We start from the raw sequence: 23,838 nt of genomic DNA, 5'->3' as shown, positions 1-23,838 counted from the left end.
CCCGTCTCATCTCACAACAGCCAGAGTCATCTTATGTGAATGTCCCCAGATAGTCTCCTCAGAGCATCCGGTGACTTGACCACTCCCTGCCTATGTCCTCCTTGCCTTTATTATAACCCCCACAGTCTTCTGTGGCCCGTTGTGCAGTGCACATTCCAGCCCAGTGGCTTCAAACTTCAGCATGGTGTGGTGTTAGCATAGCCGGGAAGCCTCGTGGAAAACACAGGCTGCACGTGCAACATGAGTGTCTCCTTCTGTTTTGAGACAGGGTCTCATATTGCCCTGGTTGAAGTTTAGCTTAGTATGTAGTCAAGGATGTCCTTGCATGCTACCTACTGAGATCCATCCCCTCCCCTGCTCTCAACTTCTAACCATATGGGTGGTCCAGGAAACACCCTCTGAGAATCCCTGGTGAAGCTCTTACTGACTCTTGTGTTTGCTCCACCCTTGGCGCCATTCTCCAGCCACACTTTCTGCCATTGTTTTCGGAAGTCATTCATTCTCTGTAGGTGACTTGAGTCCCAAAGAAAATGAAGATTGATTCCTGATGGGTAAAGAAAAAGTTGAGACCTTGTAGCAGTCTGTGGCTCTTCAGAGCTTAGATCTGCCTTAGAGATAAAGACATCTGTGGGGTTAAAATTTTACTTGGGAAGAAGTACTGGGGGCAGGGAAGCAAATTTCTTGATTACAATAATGAGATAAAAAAGATAAAAAAAAATGAGATAAAAAAAACAAACTTGGACAACAGTGTCTAGAACTAAGCCAGGTTTTGCCTCGTCTTAGTTCTCTCTTTCTGGAATATTCTTGTCTTGGCCTTACCAAGGCTGATTCCCCAGCATTTCCACTGCAGATTAAATGTCAGCCTCCTCAAACAGCTACCTCCTGACTGCCCTGCCAGGAGCAACAGCTCCCCACATCTCCCTGAATGTAAAACCTGAATGAAGATGACTGGCAGGAGAATGACATCATAGTTTGCTGGGCTTGTAGATGATGAGAGGCATCCCACGGCCATGTAAGGAGCCAGCCTTTCCCAAAGTTTTCTCCTGAATCATTGTGTGTGCTTTCCACCGCTTTGTATTCTCCTTTGATTATCACCAGCAGGAACAAGGGGAGGGAGCATGAGACCCTGAGAGCCTGGGATGAGCAGATCTATGCCAAGAGCTAATGCTGACAGAATCCTCTCGTTTTGCAAACTCAGACACTGGGGCACAAAACCTTAATCAATCTCCCAAGGTTGAGTAGCCAGCAGCTGAAGATAGTATAGGTATAGCCCATCCTATCCTCCTGCCTTCTCTGGAGCCTGACTGTGAGTCTATTACACCTGAGTCTAGTCTGTGAACCACCACATTCTAGATCATTCCCTTCATCTCAGGGCGATCTTTGAGCATGGTTGCAAAAAGCTCTTTTTTGGTCTTGGGGCCTATCCTAGCCTGGAAAGTGGGAGGCTACTTAAAATGGCATATCTCATGATCTGTAAGTCAATTTTAAATAATTCCTGGTCCCTTCATCTGTGGCATAAGATTCTGTTGTCTGATGTTTATCTGAACCAAGTATACCATCACTGTATTAGATTCAGGAGAAGGCCTGGCTCAAAGTAGGTCCACCCACTAGAAAAAGAAGAACAAAGCAATGTAGAAGACAGGCAAAATGGGTCATGTTCACACATGCATGGGAACCAAGTATTCTCATAATCAGAAGAAGAAATTATAGAGTCATATCAACTAATGAAGAAAACAGTCCTTTTCTAAGTAATAAGTAACTTACCGATGTGTTTGCTGCAGGAATTTCTGTAGCTGATCTCAAATTGTCTGGAACTAAACAAAACAGAGTTCTACAGATGTCTCTGACTCCCTGTCAGAATATTTATGGGCTGTGGAGACAGCCCTGGTTCTCAGCCCTGGTTTCTGTGCCACCCTTGGCCCAATCCACATGATGAGAACATCTGTTTGTTTAAACAAGTCACTTCAAGGCTGGTGAGGTGGCTTAGTTGGTAAAAGCACTTGCTGCCAAGCCTGGCAACCTGTGTTCTATGCTCAGGACCCATAGAATACAAGGACAGAACCGGGGCTGGAAAGATGGCTTAGCAGTTAAGAGCACTGGCAGCTCTTCCAGAGGATCCAGATTCAGTTCTCAGAACCCACATGGCAGTTCACAGCTGTCTGTAATTCCAGTTCTAAGGTATCCAACACTGTCACATAGATATACATCAGGCAAAACACCAAGTTAGATAAAATTAAAAATAAATTTTTTTTGAAAAGGAGAGAGCTGACTTCTGAAAATTGTCCTCTGACTTTTATACATGTGTCATTGCATGGGTACTTATGCACACACACACACGCACACACACACACACATGGATGCACGCATGCATAATGCATGTGTACACACACAAATATAATAATAGTAGTAGTGGTGGTGAAAAAAGTAAACAAATCCCTTCTTGTGGTAGAACTCTTCCCTGTTCCAATTTGCTTGCCAGGGCTCCTCCTACCTGTCTCTGTTATTAAAATCTCTTTGATGCATTTATTTTTATTGCCTTCGGTGTCATAAAGAGCCAAGCCACAGGCCTAGCCAGATCCACCCTGACAGGCTACTGCTACTTGCTGAAACCCTCCTAGGCAAGATCTATGTTCCTTTATTGGTTATTTTGTCCAGGTTCTCTGTTTTAAACAGGTCTTACTATTAGCCCAACCTGGCTCCCAATGTGACCTCCTCCTGCCTCTGGTTGAATGCTGAGACTACATGTGTGTACAGCCTCATACAACTCTGCATTTGGAGAAAGAGTGAATTTGGGTGTTAGACATGAGTTTATATATATGTGTGTGCATGTGTGTGTATACACATATAGTGAAAATATATATACATATATAGATAAAATTTATATACATATATATCTAGAAAACATTTTATATATATTATAATGTGTATAACATATAATGTTTTATATAATATATAAATATATATAATGTTTTCCTAGTTCTAACTCTATCATGTATTGTTTTGGTTTCAGTAGTAGATATGTACATGAATCATACTCAGTACTGAAAGTGTAGAATTTAATATGAGGCTTCACAACTTTAGTTTTGAATGCTAATTCTAACTGTAGGTAAATTCATTAAGGTGCATAGACTTTGGGTATACTTAATTTTAGTAAGTGATATTTTTATTTATGTCCAAGGTTTTATAGTAATGAAAAATTAGTTTCCATGTGTGGAAGCCTTCCCACTGTAAGGAGACAGAAGGAAGCATTGTACACCAGAGCTGGCTTATATATTCTAGTGTGCTTTAGCTTCACTCTTTGGGGAAAAGGAAAGCCATGGAGTCAGGAGTCCAGACACTGCCTACCTGTGGAACCATAAAGAGAAGTCCTGTCACAGTGACCTTACCTGTGAAGCAGAATTATGACTCAGAAAGTTTGAAAGAGGCAATAGTAATGAAAGTATTTTGACCCAGATGACATCTTGGGATCCTGTCTCTCTAAGGCAAACCAAAACAAAACAAAGAACAAATGAACTAGGTATGGTGGCACATGCCGGTAATACAGCACGTGAGCAGAGGAGACAGGAGAAATCAAAGGCCATGGAGACTACAAGGCCAGCCTGGGCTGTCTTAAAAAGAAAACAAGGAGCCCAGTACAGCATCCCATGCCTTTAATCGCAGCACTTGGGAGGCAGAGGCAGGCAGATCTCTGAATTAGCGGTCTTCCCCATCTATTTAGTAAGTTCCAGGCCAGCCAGAGGTACAAATTGAGACCCTATCTCAAGAAGGCGAAGCGGAGGTTCAAGGAAGGGAGAGAGGAGATGTAGCTTTGCAAGCTTATGTCAAGAAGAAATTTCCCTCTTTCTTTCCTGGAACTCATGAACCCAGTAGACTCTCCCCATGGCCTTTGGAAGCATCTATTCTAAGAGTTCATAGCTGGTGGAAAATGCTGTATTAAGGGGAGGGAGGAAAGTCATATTAAGATCACACAGATAGTATTGAATAAAGCAGGGCCTTAACCCCAAACCAGGTGCTCTTGACCTTCATGCTTTGTTGAGCCTTTGAAACAAAGTCTCAGTGTGTAGCTCTAGCTACCCTGGAAGTCACTGTATAGAAACAGGCTGGCTTCAAACTTACAGCAGCCCTGCTGGGATTACAGGTATATAGCACACCATCTACTTCAGCTGCTGCTTAGGAAATGCTTAGTATGAATTAATCAAACTTCTACCCATTTTACAGCAGTTCCTCAGAGAGTGGGGCATAGTTTGCCTAACATCACCAGCCAGGTTGCCACGGCCAGAATCAGACATCCCAGACACAATGGCTCCTAAGGAGTTTCTCCTCCCCTTGTCTTGTCCTAAAAAAACAGCTAAAGCAAACCCCAGCTTCCTTTTCACCTGTGCAGAATGTGACCAGAACCCTGAATTACAGAACTGACCGACTCCAGAGAGCTTCCATAATATATTGCCTGCCTCCCAGAAGTATGAAAGCCACCTCCTCCCCTGTCCCAGTACCCCCATCTTTGTGCCCCATCCTCCCCTGACCCCACTTCAGAAAGCCACACCAGGGAAACAAATGTCAGAACAGGGCTCACGTGGGCCACAGGGGGGAAGTATTTGGTTCCCTGGATACAGCCCTATGTGTTGGGTGAGATTTCGTCTCCAGAGCCACAGCCCTTCTGAGGGAGAGAAGTGAAAATGGCAAGGAGCAGGAAGAGAAGTGGGGAGAAACCGCCTAACTCAACAGAAAGGCCGGGCTCGTGAGCTGGGCACGTGCTCTGTTGTGCTGGTGAATGGGAAACCCTGACCCGTCTCGCAGCAGGCGGTCAGGCAGCAGCCGCCTTGGTTACTAGGGCAAAGATCCCAAGGGGCAGTGGCAGGCAGCCTAGTTGTTTGGAACCTGACCATTCTGCAGCTAAGGAATCACATGAATACATTCAAGGATGCTTGTGGTTGTTTTGTCTCCTTTTCTTTTGTTTTTGAGACAAAGTCTCATGTAGCCAAGGCTGGCTTCAAACTCCCTGGGTAGCCGAGGATGGCCTTAAATTTCTGGTCTGCCTACCTTCACTGTGCTGGGAAAATGGGCATGTGGGGGCCACACCAGTTTTATGCATTGCTGGGACTCGAACCCAGATTTTGTGTATGTCAGGCAACAACTCTACTCAACCTAATTACAGCCCCAGACCCGTAAAAAGAAAATTCAAAGCAGCAGGCAAAGGAAGCATTGATGGCTTGAACTGTAGAAAGGGGTAAAATCTTAGAAGTAAAGCCCGAGGCAGAAATGAAGCTCATTCATTCATTCACCCATCCTGCACATGTTTTCTGGTGCCTACAATGAGCCGAGTACCATTTTGAGAGCTCAAAATATGCCAATAAATGCGAGGGACATTTTCTCCACGGCACTTGTATTCCAGTAACTGAAGGATTGGAAAGGGAATGACACGGGAGTGGGGACACTTAGCACTGAGTCCGCCCACAGGCGCCATAAGACGTCAGTCTGCTGTTACGATGGCCTCTGCTTACCAAGCTCTGGGTCCAGCGTGCAGCCGCCCTGTTGGCAGATATTATGATAGCCGTTTGAAAATGCTCTTTCAATCCTTCAAAAGTTAATTTTAGGAAGCCGTGGCTTGGATATAGCTGTGTACATCTGAGGTTTCTGGTATTGAATCTCTACCACATGGTCTCGCGGTAGCCTGACGATCCTGAAGATGGAGGCGAATGTGTTCGCGGGTGTACCCCGTGCTCTTATCCAGTGCTGTGCTGACTGAGATCTCACCAGTTGTCCTCTGGGTCGGGGGGTACGGACTTGGGGGGCATTTCCCAGTCTTTGTAATTGAGATCTCGTTGAGCCATCGTCTGTCATTAGAGTGTGTCGCTCCTTTCTGAGCGGTGGCTGTGAAATGGAGGGGACAGAGTCGTGGGGCTTTCCAGAAGCTTTGGCCTTGAGCTGGGAATGACGCTGCTTTGAAGGAGCACTGAAAGTACATTAGGTGTGTACTTTCATTTTAAAACACGATTTGCGCCTAACAACCGGCTTCAAAATGGACCCTGCGTTCTCAGGAGCTGCTGTGACTGATTCAGTCAAAAGGTCTTTCGCAACGGATTGGCTCTCCTCATCATTTGCCTACTGATTACTGAAAAAAAAAAAGATAGGAAAGGTCTTTCTTCTTCCCATGGTGTGGTCTTCTCCTAACTGTAGCTGTCCGGTTTGGTTGTTTGAGACACAGTTTCTCTGTATCAGTCCTAGCTGTCTCGGAACTCCCTCTGTAGACCAGGCTGACCTTGAACTCACTCACAGAGATTCACCTGCCTCTGCCTCCCAAACACTGGGATTAAAGGAGTGTGCCACCACTGCCCGGCTGGCCTTCCAGTTTTTGTTTTGTTTCATTTCACTGAAGTTTAGTTCTATGTTAACATCAAAGGACCCCGCAATCACACTTCAAAACCGCCTACAAAACCTTTTCATGCCTGAGGATTGGAAGCTTCCAGCCTGAGAAAGATGTTTCTTCTGTGATGATATATTAAGTCCTGGATCATGAAATTCAAGTTTTTCTGGACTGGGGCAGTAGCTCACTGGCAGGACACTTGCCCAGTGATCTAAAGTCCCTGGATTCCATCCCCCATACAAGCAAGCAAAAACCAACCAAACAAACAAACAAACAAATAAATAAATAAATAAATGATGAGAGAAATTTTTTTTTATAAAAGCCCCAAATGAACTTAACTTTTTTTCCTTTTCCTGTTTGGTAAACTTTTCTAAATCCTTTGCCCAAATATGACATTTCTACCAACTAATTGGAGACAGGCCGGGACTCTGCCTCTCATACAGAGTTTTTACTAATTGTAAGTTCCCTGCGGATTTATTTCTTCAGCCTGTGCTTACACATGGATTGCGAAGAACAGAGAGAGATTGATAAACCCCAGTCAGAGGCTTGAATGGAGTAGATGAGGCATGGAAACGGTAACTGTGAGATGTGTGCTCAAGATGAAGGCGGAGGGTGCTTGGATTCCCTAAGGTTTGTTTGTGTTTAGGTCTGATGTATGTGATCTGTTTGCCCTCCGAGGCTGAGAGTCTGGCTTGCATTACACGTTATACAGTGAACAAGCAGAGCTTCTTTTCATCCCAGGTACAGCCGTTCCTTGGACAAACCCTTTCCCTGAGCGGCACACGTTGTTACTTTTTAAATTTTTGAAAGGCGCTCTACCTCTGCCCCTTCCTATTGGCTGTTTTTCTCAGGAAGAGAGAAAACAGTTGGCAGAACTAAAAATTTCCAGACCACAGGGTGTCTGCTGCTTGTGTAACCCCAAAGCCGAAATTTCCACTTTCTCCGGTTCCACCAGGGACATCACTGGAAGCTGCCTGTGTGGCAGACCTGCCAGGGCTGGTCTCCATTACACTTTCATGACTTCCTGTTTGAGTATTTGTGCCTCCTCATTGTTTCTTCTTTCTTTTTTTTCTTTTCTTTCGTTCTTCCTTCCTTTCTTTTTTTTTCCCCCTCATTGATACTATACCACAACTTCTAAAAATACAACCTAACCACTGGTTTTCTAAGAAGAGGAACTGCAGAAATAACCTGAGTGGCTTTGTGGCCATGACCTCTAGACAGTCTCCTCTGGGCCATCTGTTGGGCACCAGCTGCAGGAGCACCTTCATTCACACCATAACAATGTGGTGCCCACCGCACCGCACTTGCATCTGTGACATTACAGCCCCAGTGGCTTTCCTTTCTTGCCATCCAATGAGCCCTCTTGACAAGTTTTCTCAGTCCCTCATTACCAACTGTGACCTCAGGGGGTTGTTCTCAAGCTTGTGGGGCGGGGACAGCTTTCTCACAGTAAAAGAGAAACTGATTTCACAGGGCACTGGCTCGTGAGCCTACAGTAAACAAATGTGTGTAAGGGCATGATGGAGGAAGGGCTGGGGAGGGGGATTGAACCTGAGTTTAATCTCCACAACACTTTCTAAAAAGCCATGTAAGAGGCTGAGCATGGTGGCGCACGCCTTTCATTCCAGCACTCAGGAGGCAGAGGCAAGTGGATCTCTATGAATTCAAGGCCAGCCTGGTCTACAGAGGGAGTTCCAAGACTCCAGAACAGCCAAGACTACGCAGAGAGATGCTGTAAAAAGAAACAAACAAGCAAAAACAGAACAAAACCAAGACATGTATAGCAAACCTATTTATAATACCAGTGCTGGTGAGACAGAGGTGGGTGGAGCCTTGGGACTTGCTAGCCAGACAATTTAAGCTAATCTGGAAACTCTCGGGCAGTGAGAGAGGCTCTCAAAAACCAAGGTGTACAGCCCCTGAGGAACAACGGTCAAGCTTATCCCATGACCTCCCTACGCATATACCCATGTGCACATGCCTTCACGAACGTGTGAGTGTGCATACACACATGCAAACAAGCATAGCATAAAATCATGTATGTTTGTAGGGTCTGAAAATGAAAGTGAAACCATGTAGTGACCCATGTGAATTAATGAGAGTGAGGGGGTGGGTAGGAGAGGGGCTGTGGGGAGCGGGGGATGTGCTCAGAACACATCATATACTTGTCTGAAAATGCGCCTGTGAAACCCAGTGCCATATTTGAGTTTAAAAATACTTTATGAGGGGAACCTGGAAGGAGTAGGGAGAGGTAAAAAATATGCTCAAAATATATTGCATGAGATTTTCAAAGAATAAATAGAAACATTTGATACATATACAAATAAATAGGTAAGTGAGCTCACCTGATACAAATAATCTATGTGCGTGCGTCAACTCCTTTTGTTGTTGTTGGTGGTGGCGATGGTGGCAAGAATTAAGGAACTCAGTCCCAGGAACAGTCTGGTTGCAATCATATAAAAACCAAGAGATTGACAACAGCGTTCCCTGGCTTCAGGCACAGGGAAGGCTGTAATGTGTTTGTAGTACTGGTGATGAAGCTCAGTGCCTCACACTTACTAAGCCAACACTTTATCACTGAGCTATGCCCTCATCCCTAAATGGTTGTTTTGAGTTAGTTTATTGATCATGAAAGGGATATAAGAAAGGAATTAATCCCAGATATTGGATTGCTGCCCTGTCCATTGTTTGATTAATGAATGGGTTGATTTTTCAAGTTGAATGTGACTGTTTGACATCTTAATAGTCCAGAAGAAACATTTTGGGGGCGTATGGGGAGGGGAGGTAGAATAAGCCACATAAGTAACCTAAGCATTTACAGTTAATAGAATAGTTAACAAACCATATCTACTGTCCACGAGACTCGCTGCACTAGGGTAAAGACCTGTGCTCTCCATTTTTCATGGTTATCCTCCGTTGCTTTGAGATAGACTTCAGGATCAACTGGCTTGAATACAAGAGAAAAACAGGAAAGGCTGGAAGTCAATGGGTGGAGCATGTGCTTAACACGAGCATTGCCTTGGCTCCAATGCCCAACATCAAAGAACAGCAGAGAATTATAGGAAACCAGGGACGGTGGCGCACACCTGAAATCCTACCACTCAGCACGCCGACGTCTCAGCTACGTAATGAACTCCAGGCCAACCTAAGCTTCAGAATGGGGCCCTGCCTCAGACAACAGCAATTTTTTAAAATTTATTTATTTATTTATTCATTTATTTATTTATTTATTAAAGATTTCTGCCTCCTCCCCTCCACCGCCTCCCAATCCGAAGCCCCTCCCCCAATCAAGTCCCCCTCTCACATCAGCCCTAAGAGCAGTCCAGGTTCCCTGCCTTGTGGGAAGTCCAAGGACCTCCCGCCTCCATCCAGGTCTAGTAAGGTGAGCATCCAAACTGCCTAGGCTCCCACAAAGCCAGTACGTGCAGTAGGATCAAAAACCCATTGCCATTGTTCTTGACTTCTCAGTAGTCCTTATTGTCCGCTATGTTCAGCGAGTCCGGTTTTATCCCATGCTTTTTCAGACCCAGTCCGGCTGGCCTTGTTGAGTTCCCAACACTCAACAAGACAACAGCAATTTAAAAAAATAAATAAATAAAACAAAAGAAAAATGTTTTTAAACCTAGGTGAAATTTATTCGTGGGTGTATGTGGGTGTGGGGGGGCGGGGGGGGGGGGGGAGAGAGAGAGAGAGAGAGAGAGAGAGAGAGAGAGAGAGAGAGAGAGAGAGAGCGAGCGAGAGCGCTGCTGAGGCTGGGTCTTTTTTGCTATTTCTGTCCGTTAGCTGGTTAGCCAGGTACTGGGGCCAGCTAGGCCAAGAGGTTCTGGACTGGTCTGTGGTCTCCACCACTTAGTTCCCAGCTGGGATGTGGGAATTGCAGAGCATTGGTCTCTTATGCACTAAGCTGTATCCTGAGCCTATGAAGTTGTTTTATTTTCTCTTTCCTATTACACAGGGACAGAAACTGAGACTAGGGATTAGCACTTGTGAAAATGCTTTCCCCAGGAACTATCTTGCCCCAAGTTACTGGTGCTGGGAAAAACAAAACAAAACACACAAGAACAGCGGTTCACAGAATCCAGAGTTTAAACTCCCAGCCTGCCTTGCGGACTTTCCCACCAGACACACACACACACACACACACACACACACACACACACACACACACACCAGGCAGATAGGAGCTCGCAATTAAATGCTAATGCCCAGAAAAGAGGTTAGCCTTTCTGTCCCTGCTGGTGGCCGCTTGTCAACAACAATGAACAAGGAAACATTCTTTTCATCCACAGCCTCATTTCCCGTGTCTCCTGGGTAAAGAGAAAGTGAGTTCTAGCAGACCTCTGAGCTCTATTTCAAGTTCCCACCCTCTTTTTTTTCTCTATTGGTTTTTATTTTTATTTAGTCATTTAGGCAGGTAAGTAGATAGTTACCTGTGTGTACCAGGGCACATCTGTCGGGGGAGGAGGACAACTTAGATCTGTCCTCTCCATCCGCCTTGTGAGTCCAAGGGATCAAACTCAGGCATGAGACTTGGATAAGGATAAGGATAAGCCCTTTGACCTGCTGAACCTTAAGCGCTTTCCAGGATCTGAAATTTTCTTACTGGTTTAATTGCCCGTAGCCTCTCTATTATGTCTACAGCAGTTTTTCTCCAAAGGGAACATTCTGTCCGGAGCAGACCTTTATCGATGTTTGGAGGTGGATTTAGGGTCACAGCAGTGGGAGATTATTCGCTGGGGTAGACAGTGCTCCGTGGCCCACCCCAGAGGAACACCAAAACTTTCTGCAGTTGCAAAGGGCCAGTGTTGAGGCTGAGAACTCTAGGGCGAGCTCCATGGGCGGTGCCCGGGTGGCCTCATCAATTGATCCCCGTTTGTACTAACAGTGGCACTTTTTCTCAGAACGCTGCTGCTGGAGAGGAGTGGGAGCACACGCTGGAGAGCCTGAGTGCTTGGCATAATGTATGCAGGAGTCAATCACAAGTCAGGTTAATGTGGACTCCGACCCAGGATGCTACCCAACTGATAGATAGCATCCCAGGGCATCACAGAAGCATGGTAGAGCCGCTGTCTCCGTGTAGATGAATCCCATCTCCACTGCACAATACAACTCAGTAGTAAACATAGGCAGTGATAGACAGCGATTCAGTGGCTGAATTTCCTCCCTTCCTTTTTTTTTTTTCTGACAAGATGTCTGATTTAGCCAAGGCTATCCTTGAACTCTCAATTCTTCTGCCTCAGCCTTCTGAGTTGTTGGGGTCACAGACATGCCCAGCACTCAATTTCATCTTTAGCAAACAAAATTCTCAATTTTTTCCCCTTATTCCTCCCTCACCTATTTTTCCTCTTTTACTTTTTTTGCTACCTGCCTTTCCTCCTCATCCTCTGTCTCCTTTACCCTTACCTCTCCCAAGGGGCCTTCCAGGGGCCTGGGACTCCCACCCCACATTGCAATAATGTGACCAGCCCTCTGGGACTCTACTTTGGCCTCTGTGTAATCAGAGTAGTAATGCTTCCTACTTCCTGGGCTCGTTAGCAGCACGTATCAAGAGATCAAGAGAGCACACGCATCATATGCCACTAAGTTTGTGTTTAATAGAAAGTACGGTTGCATGGTGGAAAGGCAGGCACTGTCTTGAGAAAACTGAAGGGGAAATCACAGCTGACTTTTCTGGAGACATCTGTGTCAGCGCAGGCTGTTCTTGGGACGGGAGTGTCAATAGCTCACGCTCAGTCACCACCCAGAGATGGTATAAAGGGGCCCTGTTCTGCTGGGGTTGACATCACCCGGGTGAAATCTAAAACTCCCTCCACTCAATAGGTCTCAGAGTAAGACTGGCCTAGATTGCCTTCTCTCTCGCCCCAGAGACTCATCCGAGGAGGAGTTTAATAGCTCACCTTGCTCTCGTGGTGGAAAGTTTGTTTCCTGGTGTGTCAGGTTTTCTGGGCCATGGTTTGGGAGTTGCTCGGGACAGTCTCTCTTTAGATCATGCTCTATCCATGGAAACCAGCAGTTTTTAACTTGTGGGTTGAGCAACTTTCACAGAGGTCACTTAAGACCATCAAAAACCACAGGTATTTATATTACAATTGATAACAGCAACAAAATTACAGTTATGAAGTAACAACAAAAATAATTTTATGGTTGGGGGTCACCCCAGCATGAGGAACTGTATTGAAGGGTCACAGCATTAGGAAGGTTGAGAACCAGGGATGTACATGTTAATGAATGTGTTTTAGCATCCAGATTCCATCAACTCACTAAGAAGATTTGTGCAGGTGCCATGGCACTCGCATGGAGGTCAAAGGACAACCTTACCTCACTCTTGTTCAGAAGCAGGAACTCCTTTTGTTCGCTTCTTTTGTTAAAGCCTAATTAATTCTTTATTAGTTCTTTGGAAACTTCATGTCATGCACCCCAGTCCCACTCACCTCCCTCCATATCTGCCCCACAATACTGAATTGTGCCCCCCATGCATAAATTAATTAAAAACAAAACCAAAGAAACAAACCAAAACCTCCTCCATCTTGCCAACACCTCTTCATTCACCCAAGTGGCATCAGGAGCTGTGGTGTGTCCTTCTGACCAGTCACTCCTCTCACAGAATGTTCTCTGCAGTGAGTCGTTGGTCTGGTTCATGCGACTGGATAGACGGCTCAGATCAGGAGCACTGGCTGCTACTTCAGAGATCCTGAGTTCAATTCTCAGCAATCACAGGGTGGCTCACAACCATCTGTAATGAGATCTGGTGCCCTCTTCTGGCCTGCAGGCAGAACACTGTATACATAAAGTTCACTGCTTCTTAACGCTAATGCTAGTTGGCCAGTGAGTTACCAGGGATTCTTCTGTGTCCACCTTCCACCTCCCCATAGGAACACTAGGATTATAGGCGTACATTCTGCTGCACCCAGATTTACATGTGGTCTGGGGTTCCTTCAGGCTGGCATGCATTACTCAGAAGCATGTTGCTTCCAGCCTTCACTAGGAAGATTTTGGAGACCCTGTTTTGGTTAAAGACCTAGGGGAATAGTTCACAACATGGTTAAGGTCTCCCATCCTGTGAAACTTAAGATCTAGTGGGAGAAGACAGGCAGACAGACAGACGGACAGACAGACAGACGGACAAACAGACAGACGACTAGCTGAATGAGAAACTGTAGGTCTTAGGGACACAACACCAGGATGGCATGGAGGAGGCTCCACCTTCGACGAGACAAGGAAGGCATTTCTGAGAAGGTGGCAAACCTCTGATCTCAGATCTGAAGGAGGTGAAGGAACCAGAGGATGGACTGAATTGGGGGCAGGGCACTCCAGGCAGAGGGAACAGCGTATGTGAAGCCTTAACATAGGACAAAGGTTTCGAATTGAAGTAAAGGAGGCCAATGCAGCTGTGCTGAATCAGAGGTGAGCGTGAGAAAGAAATGAAAGTAGAAGGGATGAGCCCTGTGTTCCTTGCTCTCCTTAGCACCATGACAAAACACCTGACAAGCATGGCTCAAGGAAGGAAGGGCTTATCTGGCTCACAGTGCTGTCCATCGTAGCAGCAAGACAAGGCAGTGAGAGTGTGAGGCTGCTGGTCACCTTGCATCAATAGAAACGACAGAGTGATAGGAGGGGAGAAAAGAGGAAAGAGAGAGAGGGGAAATGGGGAGAAAAAGAAGAGAGGGAGGAGAGAGGGGAGGAAAGAGAGAGAGAAGGAGAGGAGGGAAGGTTAGTACTCAGCTCACTATTTTTTTAAAAAAAAAAACTTTTTATTGATTCTTTATGGATTTTACATCATGTATCCTGATCCCTCTTATTCCCCTACCCCCTTGCATTCATCCTCCAGCCTTGTAAAACCCCCCAATCAAATTAAATTTAAATGAAAAACCAAAAATCAAATAAAACAATAAATCAAAACTAAAGCAAAAGGTGGGGGAGATGAACCTTGTCGTGGAAGCTGTAGTGAGGTCCACTGAGTCACACAGTTTACCTTTTAGTCATTCATCTATACTTGCAAGTGTTCATTGCCATGAGTCCTATTGGTTTGGATTGAGGCCTCTGTCATCTGCTACTCTACTGATGATGGACTCTTACCCAGGCTCCTCCGGGATATCCTGTTGTTGTCCTGTGTCATGGATACCCCGCTGTTTTGGATCTGTAGGTTCCTCCTCTTCATAGTCCTGCTCCAACAGTTCATGGATGAGGTGGACGTTGGGGTGGGTCAACTCATAGCTCTGGTTCTGAGTCTGGGTGGTAACTGGGTTGGTCAGCCTGCCAGCTTTCCCTCATCATCACGCTCTGGCACAGCTGGCTCTCCAGCACTGCCTCCGCTAGCTTACCTGGTGCAGACTGCAGCAAGGAGCTGGGCCAGTTCACCTGCTCTCAGACCCTAGATCCCTGTCACCCACACTCACACCACCAGGGCCAATTCTGCTGTTCTGCTTAAGGAAGGCTCAGGACCTTCTCTCCTGATTGCTGTCAGGGGCATATGGGGAGGTGGGGTCAGTTCTGCTCCTTGCCCTCAGGACTGGATCACCTATACCCTTGACAACAGGGGTAGTCTTACTGTGCTGCCCTGCCAGGGTACAGGGCCTGCTCTCTTGTGTCCTGCAGCTGGTGAGGGGCAGGACCAGTTCTCTCTTGTGACCCAAGGGCCAGCTCTCTCACCTGCCACAGGTAGGGTGAGTGTGTAGGTGGGTGGGAGGGCATCATTCTTTCACCCATGCCTCCAGATGGCAGTGGCAGAAGAAAGAGGCAGAGTCAGCTCGGTTGTTCTCAAACCCTCGGGGTCAGCTCACCTGCATCCCCACTGCAGGATCAGCTCAGGTGCTTGCCTGTGGTGAAGGGTGGGACCATCTTTTCTGAGTGCAGGGGTCCAGCTCTTCCCCAAGGGGAAGGGCCAGCTCTTCTGCTGCAGTATCCAGCAAGGGGCAGAGCCAACTCTCCCAGAGCCAGTGAACGGTGGGGCTGACTCAATGGCTCCAATGACCCCCTGTGCTAACATAGGCCTCAGACATCATCACAGACCCTAAGGTCACTTTCTTTTTATTCAGTTCAAGACCTCAGCCTATGGGATGTTACCACCAACATTTAAGATGTGCCTTCTAAGCCTCGGTAACCCATCTGGGTTCCTTCACAAGCATGCCTGGGGGTCTGTGTCCTAGGTGTTTTCAAAGCCTGTTGACAATATTAGCTATCATAGGCCTTTTCTTGTCAGCACAAGTGAGGAGTTAGTTTCTAGGTATTTTGTGTGGGAAGAGATTGGCCATCTCTAAATAGAAAAGCAGAGAGGACTAATCTTCATTTAGAAGGTATCACTCCTACGTCCAGGTCCTCACAGTGGCAGGACCATTGATTTCCCAGTTGCGTGGGAGCTAAGGACCTGGCCCGAGAGCTGACCGGGCACTCATCCAGATAACCCGTCAGACTTCAGCTGGGTCACACCACCCAAAGCCCTGCGAAGTCATTTTCAGGAGGCCAGGTCTCTTCTGCTGAGTCTCAGGAAGTCAGTAGGGAACCAGAAGAAAAAGGGGGAAACAAGAAGCTTCCTACTTCCTTATCAAGTGTTCGTGTTTCTGTGTTCCAAACATCAGCTAAAGCAAAACCAAAGGCAGCTAGGAGTTGGCTTTTTTCATAGTTGTTATTTCCTGTTACTTGTTAGTCTGACCCCAGACCTCCTAAGTGGGTCTCTTCTGGCCTGTGTGGCATTGTCACCCCATGGCTCCCCACCTCTCACATCTCCTCAGTCAGGTAGAGAGACTGGGGCTCAGTCCAGGTGATGAGTGCTCCCTCATAGACCAGGACCCCACCAAGTGCTGCCACATCTGGGCGCTGGAAGCAGAGGTCAAGCCCGTGGCAGATTCTCACTTCCCTGTAGCTCTTCCCCACATGACAGCTGAGCCACTGGACAAAGCATTTGCACCAGCTACCAGCGCTTGCAGGCTGAGGACCCGCTCTTATCAGCTGGGAAGCAAACACAGTCTGAGGTGGGAGTTCTAACCCAGCATGCACTGTTCTAACCTCTAGATACCTGGAGTCGGGTGGGGAAGAGGTGGGAGGAGGCGAATCGTCTGGGTGGCTTCTACACAAAGGTCTCCAAAGAGATCACGTTTGAATATATATATTTAATTTACTCGAGAAGTCGCTGCTTTTAGCTGTCGTTGACAACTAGAGGCAAATTCTGAAACTATTCCCACGGTCTCTGTGGATCTCAAAGGTGATTCTGAGTTTAGATAATTAAGAATCCCACATACTTGTCTCTTAAACAGAGCCCTGATTGAAACTTAAAAATTAAGCATTTTTGAGAGTCGTGCTTTAAAATAAGTGAGACATGCCTGCGTTGGAGTTTTTTTGTTGTTGTTGTTGTTGTTATGGTATATGTATATATACCATATATATGTGTGTGTATTTATAACTGACCTATTAACCTAATGTTCATTTGAATTAGATGGCTTTTATTTTTAAAGAAGCTGAGCAACTTATATGCATCAGTTATGCTCTGACTCAGGAGGCAGAGTTCAGCTCTCATTCCCAGGTCTAGCATTAATAACTCGTGTGGCTTTGGGTGAATCTGACCTCACTTTCCTCCTATCTCAAGCAAGTGGCCATTAATAGACGCTCTCCCTATTCTATTTATAAATTCCCTAGTTCAGAGTGTTTTCCCATGCACGTATTTTTATCTAGAAGTGAATGAGTTTCCATGACTGCTTCGTGGTCCTGTCTTTCCATTTCTACCTGCTCTTGTGATCCTTTACCATGGCCCTCACAGGAAGGCTTTCCCATGTTTGTCAGTGTGTGCCAGATACAGGGCCGCATGCAGCGCTGTGCAATTCAGAGTCGGGGTCTTCGGCTGAGCTCCAGTTCTGTTGTTTATCTTGTGGGTCACAGGGCTTTGCCTTTGGTTTCCCTCATGATGTTGGAGCTAGGAGAGTTCCTGCCCCAGGGATGTCTTGGGGTTAACTGTGTGGCAGCACCTGGGTCACAGAAGGGCCCCGTGAGCAGTGCTGGAGGCCGGCAGGAACCTGTGGTCCTTTCTCTTCCTCTATTTCTTCCTATCGGCTCTGCACAGTTTTTCCTGTCACGTGCTTTTTAACTGGCTTGCTAATTTGCCCTGCCGTTGATCTTCCCTAAAAATGAGTATGTATAAGACTGAGAAAAGGTTACCTGTTTACCAGTTTTCAGAGAAGTAGGGTGTGTCCTGGCATTAACTGTCACCTTGCCACAGCCTGGAGGAATCTGTGAGAAAAGTTGCAGTTGAGCAATTGTCTTTAACAGGTGGTCTGTGGAGGCGCTTGTCTGTAAGGATGTGTTGATCTGTGGACACGTCTGTGAGGACATGTTTTTTTGGAGTTCTGATTGCTCTAGGAGAATCCAGCCCACTGTGGCTCCCCTGGTCTGACCTTTGGACAGAACATTATGGGAATGGGAGGCTGTGCTAGAGAGAAGCTTCTTCGCCTCACTGCAGCTGGGGGGCAGAGCAATGAGCACATGCAGGAAGGGGACAAGACAAGGCACAACCTCCAACCAGCAACACTCCACTAGCAATCTCCCTTCTCCAAACAGGCTGCCTCTCTCCTCTTAGCACCCCCTAACACAACGATCAGTTCATCAAAGGATTATTCCATTCATTGGGTTGGAGCCCTTGTGATCTAATGTCTCTGGAAGCACCCTCACAGACTTTCTAGAAGCAGACAACACTAATAGACGCATACCGATCTGTCTGAATCGAGGTTAATTCCCGAGAGCAGTTCCTCTGTGCTGAGCAGGCCCTTCATCGGTATTGCTATATCTTTCCTGGTGCCATGAAACTTTACTGAGTCAAGGTTTGCTCACTCATCTGGCATGACTCCCTGCAGGTCCCACTCTGGGGTGAACCTCAAACCACAATCCCGGGCCCCGTGCTGCCAATGCCGCCATGAAGGAAATCAAACCCCGTGTTCCCAAATCTTTTTCTTGTCAAAGAAGCTCTCCCTTGAAGTTTGAATTTCGTGACTTCTCTTAGTTTCTGTTGTCAGCTAAAAATCTCTTCCTAAGCATTGTTTTGATGAACAAAATACATCTCTCCCTTTTCAAGCTCTGGTGTAAGTCAATGACAAGGGCAGGCCTTTCTGTTCCTTGTGTCAGTCAAATCAACCCTTTAATGTCCTCTCAGAAGCAGGGGAAGGGATTCAGGGAATATTGAACAGGATACTCGGGGTATAGACAAACACTGCTGTGGGCTCTTGCCCTGCCCTCCTGCCCTAGGCCTCACCATCTCTTACCGTTCCATGCAGGGAGGTGTCAGAGAGTCTCCTTTCCACGGATTAGTCTCTCTGAGGTGATGGCAAGACTGTGTGGGCCATCATTTTGGAGTCTGACCTTGGGACACAATTTGTTTGGGTTAATTACGGACACCCGTGATGTGTGGCCTGGAAAGAAGGCTTACCTGGTGAAGTACTTGCTCAGCAAGGATGAGGACCTGAGCTGAGATTCACCAGAACCTCTGGAAAGAGCTGGACACAGAAGCCTGCTCCTAGAATTTTAGGAATGGTAAGATGGGAGGCAGAAATGGGCAGATCCTCCAAAGATACACCCACCCTTACCCATCCCCCACGCAATCTGTGTGTCTTACTTGAAGAAGTAGAATTCCGTGCAAGTCAGTGTCACAGAGCAAGGAAGCAGATCCTTCTGATTTCAGCAGTTTTGTAGACTGCAAAGACATGGGTTTAGGCAGACCAGAAGCCTGAATACTGTCTGGAAAGACATTAGAGACCCAACAGTCATTCCCAAGCTTTCCCCTAAGCCCACCTGACTTCTCATGCCTCCTTCAGCTACTTGTCCTCTGAATTCTTCCTGCATGATTTTCTCCATAACAGTCAAGGTTTCATATCCAATTCCAGACTTCTTGGATTGAAGTTCTGATTGAGGCAAGTGACCACGTCTGGTTCTGTCAACTAGGATCAAGTTGTATGTCACTGCAAAGATTGTCACATCAAAAACACATTCATTGTTTAATAGTCTAGAGTAATCCAGGTCCTGGGAATTGGAGACAAAACAGCATGAAGTCTTTCTTGGCTACATAGGAACCAGAGGCCAGTGTAGGCTACAGGAGACTCTATCTCATAATATCCATAATACTACCAAAAATAATAATAACATAAAATTACGTGTTGAGAAAAGAAATGCTGATTGATTAGAGGAAGGCTCAAAACAAAATTTTGATTGTTTGTTCTGTTTTTGACACAGGGCGTAGCACTAGCTGTCCTTGAATTCCTTCTGTAGTCTAGGTTGGCCTTGAACTCAACAGAGATCTGCCTGCTGAGGACTGGGATTAAAGGTGTGTGCCAAGGGATACATTTTTAGAGAAGAGAAAAAATGTATTTGGATTATGGGTAATTTAGTAACTTGAGCTACTGTGTGAGTTGTGGAATTTTCCTCAATGGCATGTCTCCAGCTCCTTTGGAGGATCTCTGATGAGACCGGATAATAACATTGCCCAGCTCTGTGAGCAGAACTAACATCTCCATCCATTTAGCCACTCTAGGTGTGTATTTGACCTGGGAATTGCCTAGTTAAGAGAGTAATCAGTGGCCATGAACTAAGCGAAGCTTGTCCACTAAACTCTTATCACCAGTTTTGTGGTTTCTTTGAGTCTTGTGTCTATCACTCCCTGCTAAGCTGGGTCACAGGTGCTTAAAACAGAGTTCAGTCAAAACTGAGTGCAGAAATTAGTTTTTGCATTGAAGATGGGTTACTTGTACTCACCCCGAGCCTCTGTTGCTTCATCTATTGAATGTGAATAATAAAAGGAATTGCAGAATGTACTATTATAACTCAAAGGTGATGGATATAAGACACCTCGGGCAATGCGTGTACACAGCTGGTATTCAGTAATGGTGTCTATCTTGTTCTTCAGATAGTGTCTCACTATGTTGCTCAGGCTGGTCTCAAACTCCTCTACTCCAGTGATCTGCTCATCCATATCTAGGGATAGCTAGAACCACAAGCATGTACCGCTAGGTCATTTTTTATTCATTTTGAGTTTTTGAAGTAATCTTTCATGCAGCTCAGGCTGGACTTGAATTCATTATGTAGCCAGTACTGATCTTGAACCCCTGATCTTCCTGCCTCCACTTCCCCACTGCAAGTGTGCACCATCACACCCCACTCATTTTTCTTTTCATGATGGGTTTAAAAAAATGTCTGAATTTTGTGCAATACCTGAAAGGAAAAGAATGTTTTCCAAGCTTTTCAAATGTAACCCAACAATCCCACATTTGTGGCCAAAAAATAGACATGAAGATTGCACTGAGCTGTTCTCATATCAGGGAGATGCTGAGGACAGCCTGGGTATCTCTCGGAAGGAGACTTAGCTTAATCACACTTGAACTGAAAGTTTATGTGAGTGTACATACATGTACATACATATGTTTACATGGATGATGGCTTCATTTGGATAAGTGTGTAGCATAACTATATAATATATACATATATGTATCACATGGGGGTTCAGGTTTTTGGTTTTGGGGTTTTTTGTTTGTCTGTTTGGGTTTTTTTTTTTTTTGTCTTTTTGAGACAGGGTTCTCTGTCTTTCCCTGGCTGTCCTAGAACTTGCTCTGTAGACCAGGCTGGCCTCAAACTCAGAGAGATCCACCTGCCTCTGCCTCATGAGTTCTGGGATTAAAGGCACGTGCCACTACTGCCACCCAGCAGGAACATAACAATATTAAATATATCAAATATGGATATATATTTAATAAAAATGTAAATATAGAAGCATAAGCCAGGGGCTAGGAATGTTTTTCAGTGGTAGAGCATTTGCCTAACCTGTGTGATGTTCTGAGTTCAGTCTCAGCACTGCACAAGGGGAGAGAAAAGAGCACAGACAAAATGGGAGCAATGGCTTCCATCTGTTACCCCACTGCCCAGCATGCTCAGGCCATGAGGGTACAAGTTTAGGACCAGCCTAGACTATACAGCACCCTGTCTCAGAAAGGAAATATCTGCACATGCTCACATCACAAGTGTACCTAGAGGTGGTCTCCAGGATGTCCTCAAAGGGACAGGGTGGTGGCATCTACAGATGGGATGGTTTGGAGTGTCAGTTTATTAAGGGAAGGGTAGAAATTACAACAGCTAATCCCCAGCACTGCAGTTTTCAATAAAAAAAAAAATAGCACATTGAAAACTGATATGTCAAACTGTCAACCGTACACTTTCACTGCTAACTATAGATGGCGACCGCAGAGAATTCAAAAGTTGAGGCCTTTGCATTTGAACTTCAGTCTTGTCTTTTTCTCTTTGTACTATGCAAGTATTGCGTTTACCAGAGCGCAGCCATGATGAAAGGAGTTTCCTCATCTCTCCGCATGATCTTGTGCCCTGTGTGAACTTGGTTGCCTATATGGGCATTCGTTTTGTTACTGTTGGTGGTGTTCCCCCCAAACATTAAGTAGTCATTGCTTTGCATCTTTTCCTTACTTTAAATCCACGTGAATGCTTCCAGGCGTATCCAGCCTTTTGACAGTATGGCACAGCATTGTCGGCTCCAAAATCCGTATTCAAGAACTGTACCATCTAGTTTTTTTTTTCTTTTTTAAGTCTCGTAATGTCTTAAGTAAGCATGGTTTTGTATTGGGCCCCTGTCATAGCTGTCCTTGGCCTCATGCAGCTTGCAGACTGCAGTTCGGTCACATCGCAAGTCTGTTGTGCATCTGCTTCCTGGGGACCCACTAATGCCTTCCCTGGAACGTGACACATGTACGATTAAGTGAGTCAGCATTTTACTGACAGACCAGGCTCTGACAGATCTCCCCATGTTTTTGTCCCCACAGATGACAGAAGGCAGGCACTGCCAGGTTCACCTGCTGGATGACAGGAGACTGGAGCTGCTGGTCCAGGTAGGTATTGGATGCTCATGTAGGTATTAGATGCTCAGGGGTAGCCCCTTTCTGCCCTCTCTGGAACGTGGTGGCCTGTGTCGAGGCTGCTCACCTAGCTATGCCTAGAACTCAAAGCTTTAGTGACTGAGGGAGAGAGGTAGCTCTGGGGTCAGTAAACTTGGTCTTCTCATGACTTATCGTAGCTCATTGTTCCTGAAAGAATCCTGACGAGTCAAGCTGCTTTATATATATGAGCAGAAGCTCTTTGCAAAACCTATCATGCTAGAATGAGTTTTATGTATTTTACTTGTTTGTGATTTTCCTTCTATTTACCCAAACCTGGCCCAAAGATTTTTTTAAAGCAACAACAACAAAAACAAACCAACAGACCAAAAAAAAAAAAAGGCTGAATTCCTGTGGGTAGACTATACCTATGGCTAGCCTGGATGCCTTGTCAAAACCAACTCAGCTCAGCTTTCTCATTGAGCCTTGTCCCTCACCTACTGCACCCACACTGCAATTAAAATAGACAGAAGAAGAGTTGGAGAGATGACTCAGTAGGTCAGAGTGCCTATTCCAGCACCCACGTGGTGGCTCACAGCCATCCAAAACTCTTATTCTGACCTGTGCAGGCACCAAGCATGCACAAACATACATGTAGAAAGAACACACCACACATAAAATAAAATGAGTAAGTCTTTAAAAAGAATTAGAGAATTAGGACCCACACAGTAGTTTCACCAGCTTTTAAACCAGATTTCTGCCTGCTTCTCTCCTTCCTCCCTGACCCCTTCTTCCCTGTCCCTTCTCTCCCCTTTTTGTTGTCTTTCTCCTCCCTTTTTTCCTGACTTCCTTTCCTTACTACCCCCACCATTCTATCTCCTCGAACAGTCTTCAGACCGTCACTATGTACCCCTGACTGTTAGGCTCAGGGCTCCGAAGGGAGCCCCTGCTTCCCTGGTTCCTGCACGACCAACATCAGTCATCAGTTGGACATCCTGGCAAATTCCAAGCCCTACTTCTTCCCACCAGGCCCGTAGTATCCCCAAAGCTCACAGGCAGTTCCTTCTTAAACTGGGTTCTCAGAGCTTAGTGGTGACAATGGCATGAAGAATGATATTTTAAAAACCACACAAGCAAGCAAAAGCTTCTTTTGATGGTTTAGGGCAGGTGAGAGGTGACAGCAGCGGGAGAGATGGGCAAGCAAATCGCTGCTAATCAGATTTGTGTTTTGACAGCCCAAGCTTTTATCAAGAGAGCTGCTGGACCTGGTGGCGTCGCATTTCAACCTCAAAGAGAAGGAGTACTTTGGAATCACGTTTATAGATGACACGTAAGTACTCTGGGTTTTCACGCCTTTGCCTCAGGCCTGAGTTAACACGCTTGCTGATTCTCGCGGTTGGCGACAAGGGAGAAAGTATTTGTGTCCTGCTTAGCTGTAAGTGTCTCAGGATGGAAATTTTCCCCTACAAACGTCATAAAGGAGGAAGAAAGGAACATGAAGCCTTTAAAAGTCTTGCAAATATCACCAGGTGTGGCAGCAAATGCCTGTCATCTCAGCCCTCGAGAAGTGGAGGCCAGGTGAAGGATGAAGGTTCTAGGCCACCTGGCCTGCATAATGAGCTCCAGGCC

The 23,838-nt window shown here is 46.0% G+C and overlaps 1 protein-coding gene across 2 annotated transcripts in view; it reads left to right on the top strand.

Annotated features, from left to right (window-relative positions):
• Positions 1 to 23,838, top strand: part of Frmd4b (FERM domain containing 4B) — a 191,707-nt gene that overhangs the window by 37,403 nt on the left and 130,466 nt on the right. For both annotated transcript variants that reach the window (XM_026788213.1, XM_005364928.3), the window contains exons 2-3: positions 22,159 to 22,224; positions 23,445 to 23,539. In XM_026788213.1, coding sequence (XP_026644014.1) covers positions 22,159 to 22,224; positions 23,445 to 23,539 — 161 coding nt within the window. The remainder of the gene's footprint in view (positions 1 to 22,158; positions 22,225 to 23,444; positions 23,540 to 23,838) is intronic.

Source organism: Microtus ochrogaster, unplaced genomic scaffold, assembly GCF_000317375.1.
Source record: "Microtus ochrogaster isolate Prairie Vole_2 unplaced genomic scaffold, MicOch1.0 UNK1, whole genome shotgun sequence".
Taxonomy (NCBI): domain Eukaryota; kingdom Metazoa; phylum Chordata; class Mammalia; order Rodentia; family Cricetidae; genus Microtus; species Microtus ochrogaster.
The sequence above is the reverse complement of the archived record's forward strand: the minus strand, read 5'-3'. Positions and strand labels throughout refer to the sequence as shown.